Here is a 12,902-nt window from a genome sequence, read left to right as displayed (position 1 = left end):
ATCTGCAACATTATTAATTGCAAATGGGATATTCACCTCAGCTAGAGAAACCTCCCATTTCCCATCTAATTGCACTGGCTGAGCTAGTTTAATTCTGAGGTTGCTCAATGTGATACTAGGAAATACATCACTCGAAGCGTTTGACAGTAAATTGACATAGAACTGGTTTGCCATTGTTTTTCTTTTCTGAAATGAAAACATTATGATTGTGAGGACTTCTTTTAAAGCGAGAGCGAAGTCAAACGGGAAGGAAATTTAAAATACGGGCGGAAGCAACGCCATCTGTTGAACAGGAACCACACCGAGGCAAAGCTGCAACGGTAAATTTAAAATTTGGGGGACGTGGTGCCATCTCTTGAAGATGTTATTAAACGAACTGTAGCAACAGTGTGGTGCCATCTGTCCTAAAACAAGCCAAACTCCGTCTCCCGCCACAATTCTACCCTTAATACCGACAAGTGCAAACATGTTGAGCCAATCGCCCAGTGGTTTAAGGTGCTAGGCGTACAAACAGAAAGGCCCAAGTTTGATTCCTAGTTTGTTTCAACCCTGTGAGTTTGTTGTTATTGCTACTTAATAATCTTATCAAGATATGATATCACTGGATTAACTATCACTTATTAACTATCTTATCCAGTCACGTTAGATGACCTCACTGATACCAGGGCGGAACAGCTGCGACCTGTCATACAACCTTGATGACGTCATTTCCGTTGTTTGGCTGGAGAGTTAATCTTCTGCCTACTAGCGTCCTATGTGGTGAAGTTCATTTTTATAATAATAATTGGGGGTTTACGCCGCGAGACAACTGAGATCATGAGCGACGCCACAGCGGTCGGTCTGTGGATTGCTGAAGTTCATTTTTAAGAGTGTACACGGCTCTGCTCTTTACATTGTACATATTGTAACCGTCCTCTATTGTTTTTATACAGGTCTGCCGACTCACAGGTAGGAAAGCAAGGCGATGGTTGTAAGTTGGCCACTTGCCGCGTCCATGCCCTGGCTGACACGCTCAATGAAGAAGAGCATAAAGAAGAGGCCCCACAGGAAAAAGTCTGGTGCTATGGTTACGGCCGGAGGAGCAGATCGGTTGCTGAGAAGAAGCATCTTCTGTCGCTCATAGCAGGCAGGATCGCGGCATGACCGATTTGGCGATTTTATACCAACTGGACAACTTGCAGCAAGAACGAACTTTGGCACATATTGGTAGCAATGTCATCTTATGATGCACATATTTTTTCGCACCTCAGAAATACAGAAGCATCTCCGTTGAACACAATGTGTACCGGCATAATTTACTGCACAACTTGTCAATATTATTCGCCTTCAAATTGTCAAGAAGCGCGAAATCAAGAGCAATGAAATATTCATAAAATTACAGGTTTCACAATTCCCTTAGCACGGGGAACGGCCGTTAATAGGGTTGTAACATAGAAGAACAAGAACTATGTTTCCACGTAGAGTAGTTGGCGAGATATCAAGAGCCTCGAATTAACTATGGTGTCGTGTTCTGACTTCGGATAAGCGATAGCCCAGGCCATTACTACTGGTTTTCGGAAGAATGTGAGCTAAACCGTACTACGGATACACGTCTACAGTGACGCCACCAATGCGTGGATTTCATTGGACGGAATATCTTCTTCAGTTCAAGGCACATTACGAGCATCAATGTCAAAGCGGGAGATAGAAAGGTAAAACAAGAGGCGGGAGCACTTCCTCCTCTCCCCACATCTCCCTTGCGCTGTTCTTTGCAACAATCGAACAGGTGGGGCTAAAACGGATATTTTACTAATTTTATTCGGCTATTTCTGTTGCGATACTGTGCATAATGTTTGGTGGGTCTGTGGCTATCCATGGACGACTTCATATTTCTATAAAAAAGAGTGAGGTTCGCTTGGCAATTTTAAAAATTTAATTAAGAAATAAATTTCCCTCAATTAAAAACTGTCCAACGCCTTCCAAAGTGGTGACAAAAGTTCCCATTGCCGAAAGTCCCACAATCCTCTAGCGAGTACGTCGGCAGTTAGAATTTTTTATCACTTTAGGTGAAACACCCTGTACGCACTTTTATGCAAAATATGCCAGAACGTGCAAAACATACATTTATACAATCATACAACCCTTGTGATCGGTCCCAAACCAAGGTTAAAAGTGTTTTTTCATCGTCCAGATATGAAACCATGTCGAGAAGAAAACATGCATTTGCTTGAAAATCTGCGCTCTAGTGATAAGCAAACAATCCAGGAACCTCAAATGGGTTTGTGCTCCATACTGTAAACAAGCATGAGTTTGGCCACACACACACACACACAAAAAAGGGACGGACTACACAGAAGGACTCAAAACCACTACCAACATTTATTTAACTTAAAACAGGGAAATATATACGCCACAGATGTAGGGAAGATTGAAAGGGAAAGGACCACGGAAGACAGAGGGAAAACAGGTCAAGTTCTGTACCACATCACAAACCAGCTCAATAGTACCTGATGATCGACCAGGGTGGTCTTGACAATCTCCAATACCCTCTCGGATTTTTACAGTGTGAAAACTCAGATATATACTCATAAGTTGATAGATCACGTTCACAAAGTTTTCTAACAGCAGATCTGTCCTCTTTGAACTTAAAGGAGCGCTAAAGCGAGCCCCAAAATATTTGTATTTTTCCTCTGCGGAGTCTTCTGCAACGAATAAAATGGGCTCCTGCGAAAGGACGATGAGCGCAGGTGACCTAGAGCACGCGCAAAGCTCCTGTTCCTCACACCTTAAAAAAATCCTCTCCTCGTGCAAAGAGCGCATTTCCGATCGAGAAGACATATCGAGATGTATCACGGACGGCGACACGTGACCAGTGACGTACAGCGCAAACATGTATCAGCCACGTGCGATCTGAGAATAAAAACAAAACAACAAACAAACAAAAAGGCACAGAGCCATTTCTACGTCATGAGCGGATGGTGTCCGTCGTCCACGGCTGCTTTCTCAAGATTGTTTTTAGAAATTCTATGGCGCAGTGACAACACACCGCACAGCGAAAGTATTTTGCATGGTCACTCCTGGTGGACAGTTTCACAGATGAGGCAGGGTTTCGAGCCACGTTAAATGTCACGTCATTGCTCCTCTGAGGTACATAGAAAGACATCCCGATTTTCAATATTTGTGTTCCATTTATTCGGCAATGTACTCAACTGATGTGTGAACACCCAAGTGGCTCTCGACACAATTCTTGCAATAATTATAACGCTACCCCGGTCTTGCTATTTTGCATTCAATTACCGTATGCTTATTCGAAGTAAAATCTGGTTATGTTTTGTCTGTACTATCAAAAGTACTGTCATTAAATATTCAATAGATCTCTAGCAATGGAGAGGGGTGTCCGGTGACATGTCTGTAGAGTGCGTCACAGTGGTTGCTGCCTGGGAGGGAACCCAGAGTTAAGGTATCCAGATGGATGTGGACCGTAGATCGTTCTCCATTACCTGTCGGCCATGGCTGTCCTTCGACTGGAGGAAGTGTCCTGGGTTGGTTTGAGAGATACTGTGTTAGGTTAGAAGATATGATGTCCGCTAGGATCGTGTTTGAGACGTGTTAGGCTACCATGTGCAGCCTTTCTTAAAGGAACCTAAGGTGAACGCGTAACTAATAAATACCTGAACTTATCTGCAGACGCATGCACAGTTCGGAATAGAAACATGTTTGAGCTATGCGTTGTCCAAATTTCGTGTCTTATGTCCGGAAAGCCAGCAATGAAACTGAATTCAACTTCTAGAACATAATTAGGATTAATTAAGAGCGGTTCTCTTTGCAGCCTTGAAAACGTAGTCCAAACATTTCGGCATGGCCTTAGACGAGGACCTCAAGGCAGCTGCGTGTTTGCTTTGATATTTAGAGGAATAGCGATGAATTTCTAAAAATACTTCGGAAACTATTCTCTTCCAAATGAACTTCGCCGCAGAGCACGCTCCTAGCCAGCCCTAATCTCGAATGCTATAGCTATCTGTCCTGACTTCTTGAAAACTGAAGGCATACGCCTTTAATTTATATAATAATCATAATTATAATCATAATTGCCACAAAAAGGCGTAAGCCTCCTGCTTTCAACAATTGAGGACAGATAACGATATCATTCGAGATGATGGTTGGTTAGGAGCGTGCTATGCGGTGAAGTTCATTTCTAAGAGTGTATAAAAGGACATCAACTGTACTCAACCATACTACACGTCATCGCGTCGTGCAACAACGAGCAAAGGGAGTCACTACAGAGAAATTGCTTTTCGTATGTCTTTTCTCTGTAGTCCCAACCTTACTCCAAAACGTGTTAATTGACGTTCGCCAAAAAAAAAAAAAAAAAAAAAAAGAAAAAGAGAAGAATAAGCACCCCGAAAAGTGATTGTACTTGTACTTGAACTACGTTGTTCACCACAGGACACACTAATTAGGAGTTCCGATGGCAGTTAGGTGCGTAATTGCGATTCCGACGTCCCAGTGTCCATCTACTTTCGACCCTCATACGCTTTCAGCAGATCTCGGCAACAGTCGTGACGCTGCCGAGAAAACTGAAACCAACAACAGGCAAACTGGTCACTAACCCACACACCGAAGGTGGTTCAAGTGAGGCACGTAGGTAATGGCAGTTAGCTTTTAACTTTATGCGAACCTGAATGATTGAATAAAGGAGGTAGTGAACGAGTTCGTACCCGTTGGCAACGAAGCTGGCGAGTGCACGCACCAGCTTAAGACCGAGCGCCCTTTCCTCTGTGGAGGCTCCACGAGACCCTTTTAAGACGTCGCCCATGAAGTAGGCCAGGTCCTCCAATCGGGTGGCTGCTTTGGCGTTCGAAATGGCTGAGACGCGGTAGGAAAGCTTGGGCCAGAAGACGTAAATCGATGAGCGACTCAGTCGCTTCTGCAGAGCGCTGGAGACAGGAGAGCAAGAATTAACGCGATACGGGACTCATTCGGTTGAAAGGAAGCGAACAGAAACAGGATATATACTCACTCCCTGTAGTATTGCATAGGGCAGATGTAGAAGACACAGGAGAGAAGCTCTTGAAGAAAGCCTTCCGATATGGGGTTGGGCTGGTCTCCGTGAGAGCGAAGGAAATGCTTCACGATTCCAGACCCACACCAGAAGCCGTACTGTTTTTCCAGAAACTTGCCTAGGAAATGGAGCAGCTCTTGCGGTCGATCTGTGGTGTTCAGCAGAGAGTTCAGACGGTACAGAGCGTATGCTCCTGCGCATAACAAATGACGTCACGTATAACAGACAGAAGCGGAGAGAGCAAGGTATAGAAGACCTGATAACTGGAGGAATACTTGCCTAACAGCAACCGAGTGTCGTTGCTGTACGAAAAATAGGCGCAACCACTGCGTTATCAGCCTACATCCCTCACTGATTATTTTTCGTTGTTCATAGCATGTTTTTACCGTGTTTGTATTGGAGTATAAGAACATGGTGTCTGAACAGCTGATGTAGGCTGGTGTCTCCACAGAAGGTTATAACAACTGATACTGAAGGTACAACTGACAGCCCTAATTGGAAACCAAAGCAGAAACACTGATTCATTTTCGCGCAAATATTACTTTCGATGCCTCAGGAGTCGTTCAGAATGCTCAAAAAGAGCTTTACACGAGGAGCAAGTGAATTTCAGCGGTCTGCCATAGCAAACCTTGCAATAGAGACCTCAGGAAATAGTTTCATTTTGGTGCCAGTGGATTTATTCCGTCATGCTGCTAAACAGTTCCTTGTATTTACCCTGTGAAATGTCGTTATCTCAGCCGCGAGACAAAAGTCCTTCTGTGTCGTCAGTCTCTTTTGTACGCAAACTCCGGTTTGTTTTGCAGCACGGAGTTCCTGCACCAGCTTGCATGCGTTTATGCCATTTCATCAGAGACTAAGGTTTCCAAAACCGTTGCTGACCTTACGAGCTATACAGACTACCCGTGGTACACATGAGGATTTATAATGTTCACGTCATGCCTAAGTCGAAGCCTGTCCTTTCTACGGTAGGGCGATTTTGTGACTGCCATATGGCGTGCACACTACATCACGGTAGGAGACAACTGCAGAAGGAATGCCATCAACGCTCACGGTGCGTTCCTTTATGGGGAACTTTGTATTGTCTCTAAAGCCTTTTTGTTTGCTCTTCACGACAGTGAACTCTTTCGATAGCATTTCAATATAACATTAACTGTTTCCCAACATTACACGTTGAAGTGCGCTGAGAAAGTAGAGAACAGGCCCTTCCCCGTTTACAAACAAATGACTTCAGATGGTACAGCAGCGCTGCCAACTTGGTAGACTGTTGGAACTACTATATAAAAAAATCTATGAGTCACAAGGAAGCCATGTTTAAATGCGGCTTCCCATATTTTATTTTATTTTAATTTATTGTATTTTATTTTAATTCCTTATATATTATTAGTTGTATGGCCTTCCTCTGCTCCATTCTACCGGTAGCCCTATCTTTTCTGTAGCCCTTTCTAAAGATGGCTACCGGGCTCTTCCATCTTCTGGAGCCTGAAGGGCACGAATTTCTCCCGGAGTGCACGTGGTGTCTCTATACAAAGCAAGCGCGAACAAAGTCGTAATAACCAACCACATTCCAAACAGTATTACGACATTGACAACAAAACGTGACCTCATTTGTGTGTACCACTACTGGACAGAAGCCACCCGTGACCTTCGTGAAGGAATACGACTTTGTGAAACGGCGATGTTCTCCAGCAGCGCTGTTTCACTTTCGATATGCTTATACCAACGTCATCATTACGTCATGGTGACTTTTCTTCGACAGAGGTCTGTCTATTACGACCTTAATTCACGTTGCGAAGGACGTGGTTGCGAAGGTTGTTGAAATTCTATATTCGCCTTAATTAGTAGATGGCTCCAGAAGATGTAGTAGGGATGTTAGTTCCTTCACTTTTCCCTTTCACTACTCATGCCTTCGGTATGCTGGTGCCACCATAGAATTGGAGAGATACAGATTGACAGACAGACGACAGACAGATTGACGATGTGACATTTCGCCATGTATAGGCCTCCACGTACCTTCGTCAGCTGTGATCCCTAGAAGAATGTGTACCCCTGCCGGGGCTGCGTAGCCCACATGAACAAAAGGATCCTCCAAGACCGGGTCTCTGGAGAAAGTGGGTCCAAATCCTTTCCACGAAAGCTGCACCTGAACAGCAGCCTGGTTACTCAGGTCGCGGGCAGGGACATCGCGAAGACAATCGATGATGTCGTCTGGAGAGGCTTCGAAAGATGTGTTGCCCCGTGCTGAACAGCTGTTCCAGCGCTCGCAGCACAGCTCTTGTGCCAAGTGCTTGGCGTTGAGCAACGGATTCATCTACACGGGAGAGAACAAAAAGAACACGACGTACACAGGAAATGAGAAAGCCATCACAGGAGCAGGAAGGCACAGGATGCTTATCAGTGGATTAAATTATACAAAAAGAGAGACGCGTCAAACTGCAAATTACTGCAAATTACTACAGAGTATTACCAGTGGCGTAGAATGACTTATAGGACAAAGTAGGATTGCAATAATGAACGAAAATAATAATGAAAATAAAAATATACGAAAGATAAATGAAACCCCGGCTTCCTCTAAATGCAGAGCCTCAATATATCGTATAATACCCTGTCTTCAGTTTCCACGAGCTATCTACCAAGTTGCAGTGTAACACTGTTGAGTCCTACAGAGCTGATTCATTTACAAAAGTGCTCCTGACAGAGTTTCAGAGGTAAACAGCACAAGCTAGGAAGGCAGCGGCCTACAAGGCAGACGCTACGCAGTGGAGACTCGCAACTAAAAAGAGCTCATTCAACGAACAACTGCCAAATACTTCCAAGTTATGACAATTCACGTGCCGGACCACATCCGCGCTATATTCTCTTGTTGACTGAAAGAACTTGCAACTTGCCGTGTTCTCAAAGAACCGCGTGAAAGGCGTGGCGCCCAACAGCACCGCCCTTCGGACGTTACTGGCATGCCCCGTCAACATGTACCCCACTGATGCAGCGCCGTCGTTGTAGCCGGCCAGCGCAATACGGGACACGTTGCCTCCGAAGCTGGGCGCATTCTCTAGCGTCCATTCGAAAGCAGCCACTTGATCCATGAGACCCACGTTGCCCGGAGCACGTTGGGTGTTGCCCGTGCTCAAGAACCCAAATGGACCATGTCTGTAAGGCACAAAATTTGCAATTCAGCTACGTGTCGGCGTCCACATACAGTTTAGAAGTTTAACAGCACACTAAGCTTCAGTCAGTATGGTGTGGGCTCGTACGGATATCACAAAAGTTTCAAAGACTGATTTTAAAATGAATCCGAAATTGACCTGTAATTCGGCACAACGACGACCATGTCTCCTATGGCAGAGAGGAAGCGACCGTTGGTCATAGGCTCGTCATTGCCTCCGTATTCGAAGTCTTGCCCGAAGAAAAGTACTAGTATGGTCTTAGTGGCGCACGCGGCCTTCTCACCGCGGCCAGAACAAGAAAGCGTCGGCGTCCATACGTTCAGGTGCAGGCAATCTTCACTCTGCTGGCTGTCTGCAAGTTCTGAAAGTTGCGTAAGTAAATTGAAGGATAGGCTGCGGCATTCATTAACATGTAGCGTTGCGCACCTCACGGCTGAGCTCAAGCGCAGAGTGTTCACATATTAGACCTTGCAATCCATCCCTATCCATAGAGAAGAATCCTGAGCGATGCGAATTGTTAAGAAGTGTAAGAGACCGGAAAAGGACCCGGACGAGGAGGAAGGGGAGGAAAAAGAAGAAGCAACGACGTTCGAGTGAGAGACCGGAAACAATTTGATGTCTTGGTGGTATTCAGAGTGTTTGTCAGCTTATTGATAAAAGTGGAACGTTACAGTTGGCGCAATCGACAGGATACGAACCTCTGCAGTCATGTTGGTGACCTTTACCATAAGATCCGAAGGATCGAATGACTTCGTCGTCACGCCAACAGATACCACATCCACCATCACGTCGACATACCAAGCCGACGAGGAAAAGGCATTCGAAGTGCCTAGACAGCTGTCTACAACAGAGCTAATGGAGATCATTTCACTCAGAGCTAAGACGGCAGTGCCGGAATTAGTTCAGAAGGGGACCGTCATGGTAAACCTCAAGCTGTCGGATTATGAAAGTCTCATTTCTAGTAAAACTGAGAACCGTCAGACGTCGAAGGGCATGGACTTCAATGCCATAATGTCCCAAATCCTTGAAATGCACCGGTATCAGGCGCAGCAACAACAGCGAGGAATTGAACAACATCAGGAACTTATGGACGCGTTCTCGACCACACTGAAAGACAGCCGCAAGCCTAGGTTTGAGCTAATCAAGCCCGATCTGTATGACGGACAATCAGGGAGCCTAATGTCTTGGCTCAACTTTTACGAATGTGCCTGTGACAAAAATTACTGGCATCAGATCAAGACCGGGTAAAGAATATGAGAATGCTCTTGACCGGAATAACGAAGAAATGGTGCGAGCGGCGTTTACGGGACGATCCGGATCAGTCATGGGAAGAATGGAGGAAGGATTTTCTAGTCTCAGTTGAAGAAAATTCGGTTGAACGTTGGGACCGAGCCATGCGCTTCCGGTATAGATCATCTGACAACCCTTTGGAATATTTCTTCGAAGAGCGACGTTTACTGCAGGTTGTTGACAACAACATTCCAGCAACATCTTTAGTCCCGCTGATAATACACGGGATGACAAAACACATGCAGAAACAGGTTCAAGTGAAGTCGCCTAATTGAGTCGAGGAGTTGCACATGTGCGTGAAGGAACTGTGTGTCGATAATGGCCCACGTAGTTCGGCGGATTCTCTGCAAGACGCTGGAAGCACAAATTCCTTTCGTGATCGGCGGGGGATGTCAGCACAGGATGGTGGCAATCCTGGATGGCAAGCTCGAGGTACACCGGCCGTAAGGACTGTGGATTATCGGGAGCCCGAGGATGTTTGCACATTGGATGCATGAAAAACCTGTAAAAGAGGGTGTACAGTCCTACCCGTTGACAGCAAGTGAGACTGTATTTCTCTGCAACAAGGCTCTTTTATGTGTTGGTGTCCCTGTAAACGGGAAACCCGTCAAGGCGCTAATCGACAGTGGGGCATCGGTCAGTGTTGTAAACAGAAAAACTGTGAATGACGGGTGTCACTGTGACGGGTGTGAATGACCCTGCTCCATATCATCCGGCGGCAAACGGTCTAGCGGGACGTACAGTACGAGATATGAAGCTGTTCATCAAGGTCTACCCTGAATTTAATGGGGGATGGAAGTTCTGTCTCCAGGCAGCAGTTGCACATCATAGCCGATCATACAAAGCTGCATTAGGATGCAGTCCTACGTATGCGGCCTATGGTGAGGTCCCGTTATTACCAGCAGATCGGCACCTCGGGATAGATCAAGAAATGTCACCCACGGAAAAACGCAGGACCGCTCAGGAAGAAGAACGTTACCGAAAACAAATGAAACTCAACTTTGATAGGCGCCACTGACGGACATTCCGAGCATTCTAGTAGACGACCAAGTGCTAGTGAGAAAAGGACTTACGGTGTCACCTGCACAATTTATGAGACGTTATCGAGTCGTAAAAGTTACTAATATAATCAGGGTGCTTAAGAACATTTGGTACATCGGACAGAGGGGTGCTATAGGACTTGCTTCTATAGCAAACATTTTTCCGTATCATTCTGAGAGGAATGTTCTCTCAGGGCTGAAGTAGTTCTAAGAGGCCGGAAATGGACCGTGACGAGGAGGAAGAGGAAGGTGAGGAAAAAGAAGAAGCAAGGACGTTCGAGTGAGAGACTGGGAACAATCTTGGCTTGGGAGAATTCAGAGTGTTTATCTGCTTATTGATAAAAGTGGAACGCTACAAGAGCTTAAAGGGACAGTGGAGTCCCCTTCGGCGACAAATAGCGTGCCCCGTAGCGGAACTGTGGCCCATGACAGATATCTTTCATGCACACGGCTCTAGAGGCGTAAGGCACCTCCGAGCATCAAGCCACGTTCCCGCTACCTATCGAGTCTCCGCAACAGCGCCCGTAACGGCACAAATTCACTCAGTGTTGACTGGTGGCCCGGTTTCCTGCACTGCCCAAGCAGTGGCTGCTTGCGCCGCTGACGACCCCACACGGACCTGCCGTAGCTATAACCGGAAGATTTGCAGAGTGGCTTGCACTGTCCCTTTAAGCTTCTTAACATGGAGTCGCATCGCTCAGGATTCGTCTAGCAGACACATGTTTAGTGGAAATCAGAGCTCATCTCTCCTCTCCCCACCACAAAATTGGCTTTGCATAGAGCACCGAGACCGGTGCTCTACGCAATGCCAATTTTCGAATATCTTTGTTCAATAATGGGACACCGTACACTGAAAATATTTTGCATGGGCGCACCTATTAGACTACACGATGAATTAAGCATGGTTTCAAGTGATCTTCTCACAGTGAAGTTTGGCGGCAAATGCGAAATGCTTTTACCATGTACTGGAGCTCCGTGAATCGATGGCGCTTGCACGCACGGTAGTTTTATGTTCGCTGCATCCACAGGTTTCACCTCACGGGGCTTGGTGATGGGTGCTCTGAACCTTAGTGCCCTTTCGGGTGCAACAGCATAAGAGATACCGAGAAAGGCGTACACCGAGCCGTAATCTCCAGCCACAGCCTCGATACCAAGTAGGACGCCGGTCGGGCTGCACAGTTTAAGGATACACAGTGAAAATTCCGAGTTCACTTCCACAATGGCATAATTGCCCTTTCGCAGTGCCGCTATCCGGCACATAGTTGGAGTCACGGACAGAGCTCCGCCATTCGCGAAACGTACAAGACCTGGAAACTTGCATATGCAAGTCTCGAAGAACAAACAGCGCGAGGAACCAAAAGATGCAAACACGCTCTACGAGGGTTTCTAAAATTTCCGGATAACTTGACTACCCGTGCTTTTCTCTTCTACCGCAGCCAGCACGAAATTAACCTTCAAATCGTCACGCGAAGAACCACCGCCTCGCCTGCGTCCATCCCAGTTTTGGTAGCCGAAAAAGGGACAGTACATTCGAGCCCTGGGCTTACCTATGTCCCGGATGAGGAAGAGCTACATCAGCCAAGATTATCGTGCAACTACCTTCTAAATCTTCTGTCTTCAGAATCTTAGCGAGCGCATGCTATTGCAATCCATGTGCCTCACACTCACTATTAACTCAACAATATTCCTTCTCTATGTGAAGCAGAATTACGATAAAAATTTCTATTTTTTAGAAGTGTGACGTTACAGTATTCACAATCTGTAACGCGCCTGGCAACATTACTCCCGAAAGGACAATTTCCGTCCCCTCACCATAGTTGCTTGCGGAGCTCCAATGTTGGGTGAACAGAGGAGAAGGTGGTCCGGATGCTAGGCGACATATATGACAGCGCTTGACGACGTCACCCACTCACCTCTTCGAGGATTCGTACAAGCGCGTTATGTTCACAGATGGGGTTTATATTTTTGCGTACTGAAGGTTTGAGCGTACGAAATAATATATATATTTTTAGTACGTATCGGCACTCTAATCGCAGAAATATGTGCCCCGTGCTTAAACACAAGGCGTATGCGCCTATTTTGGCTTCATTGCGACGCAGCCACAGAACAACCGCCAGCGTCGCGTCGACATCAGTCTGTGGCATACAAGAGAACCACCCTGTCCAGTGTTGCCTTGATGGCAAAAAGCAAGTAAGAAGAGCATGCATGGAAACAACGGCGCATGGCACAGCCTACCTGATTCCTATAAAAACCATATCTTTCTGCAAGTCTTACCAATCTATGAGGATGGGCCCAGGTACATTCTCTGGGGACCGTGGAAACAAGAGAGCAAGCAGGATCGACAATATCACGAGAGCTCCTATGAGCACA

General features: G+C 46.1%; 1 protein-coding gene and 1 long non-coding RNA gene across 3 annotated transcripts; one reads left to right on the top strand and one right to left on the bottom strand.

Moving 5' to 3' along the window:
* Positions 1-467: 467 nt before the first annotated feature.
* LOC135393301 (uncharacterized) lies at positions 468-1,026 on the top strand. The gene is made up of 3 exons (XR_010422571.1): positions 468-551; positions 638-759; positions 933-1,026. It is a non-coding gene; the product is annotated as an uncharacterized LOC135393301 (long non-coding RNA).
* Positions 1,027-3,177: 2,151 nt separating this feature from the next.
* LOC135393300 (acetylcholinesterase-like) lies at positions 3,178-12,378 on the bottom strand. Of its 2 annotated transcripts, none has more exons than XM_064623775.1 (7): positions 11,492-12,378; positions 8,341-8,563; positions 7,927-8,185; positions 7,052-7,349; positions 5,000-5,234; positions 4,698-4,916; positions 3,178-3,517 (listed from the first exon to the last, which is right to left on the bottom strand). In XM_064623775.1, exons 1-7 carry the CDS (start codon positions 11,790-11,792, stop codon positions 3,346-3,348), a joined length of 1,707 nt encoding a protein of 568 aa, XP_064479845.1. In that variant the 5' UTR covers positions 11,793-12,378; the 3' UTR covers positions 3,178-3,345. The 2 variants fall into 2 exon arrangements, with proteins under 2 accessions (XP_064479845.1, XP_064479846.1); XM_064623776.1 differs by having other exon boundaries at positions 5,000-5,189.
* Positions 12,379-12,902: the final 524 nt, after the last annotated feature.

Source organism: Ornithodoros turicata, chromosome 4 (genome assembly GCF_037126465.1).
Source record: "Ornithodoros turicata isolate Travis chromosome 4, ASM3712646v1, whole genome shotgun sequence".
NCBI classification, from domain to species: Eukaryota; Metazoa; Arthropoda; class Arachnida; order Ixodida; family Argasidae; genus Ornithodoros; species Ornithodoros turicata.
This window is presented reverse-complemented; position numbering and strand designations above follow the sequence as displayed.

What these genes read in the sequence shown, in the direction of transcription:
- LOC135393300 (XM_064623775.1), bottom strand. Translation starts at nt 11,792, where the DNA reads ATGTGCCGGATAGCGGCACTGCGAAAGGGCAATTATGCCATTGTGGAA. An exon ending in GTCGTTGTGCCGAATTACAG is followed by an intron (nt 8,186 to 8,340) that starts GTCAATTTCGGA and finishes TGTGCCTTACAG; the next exon opens with ACATGGTCCATTTGGGTTCT. An exon ending in GCCAGCTTCGTTGCCAACGG is followed by an intron (nt 3,518 to 4,697) that starts GTACGAACTCGT and finishes AAACCAACCCAG; the next exon opens with GACACTTCCTCCAGTCGAAG.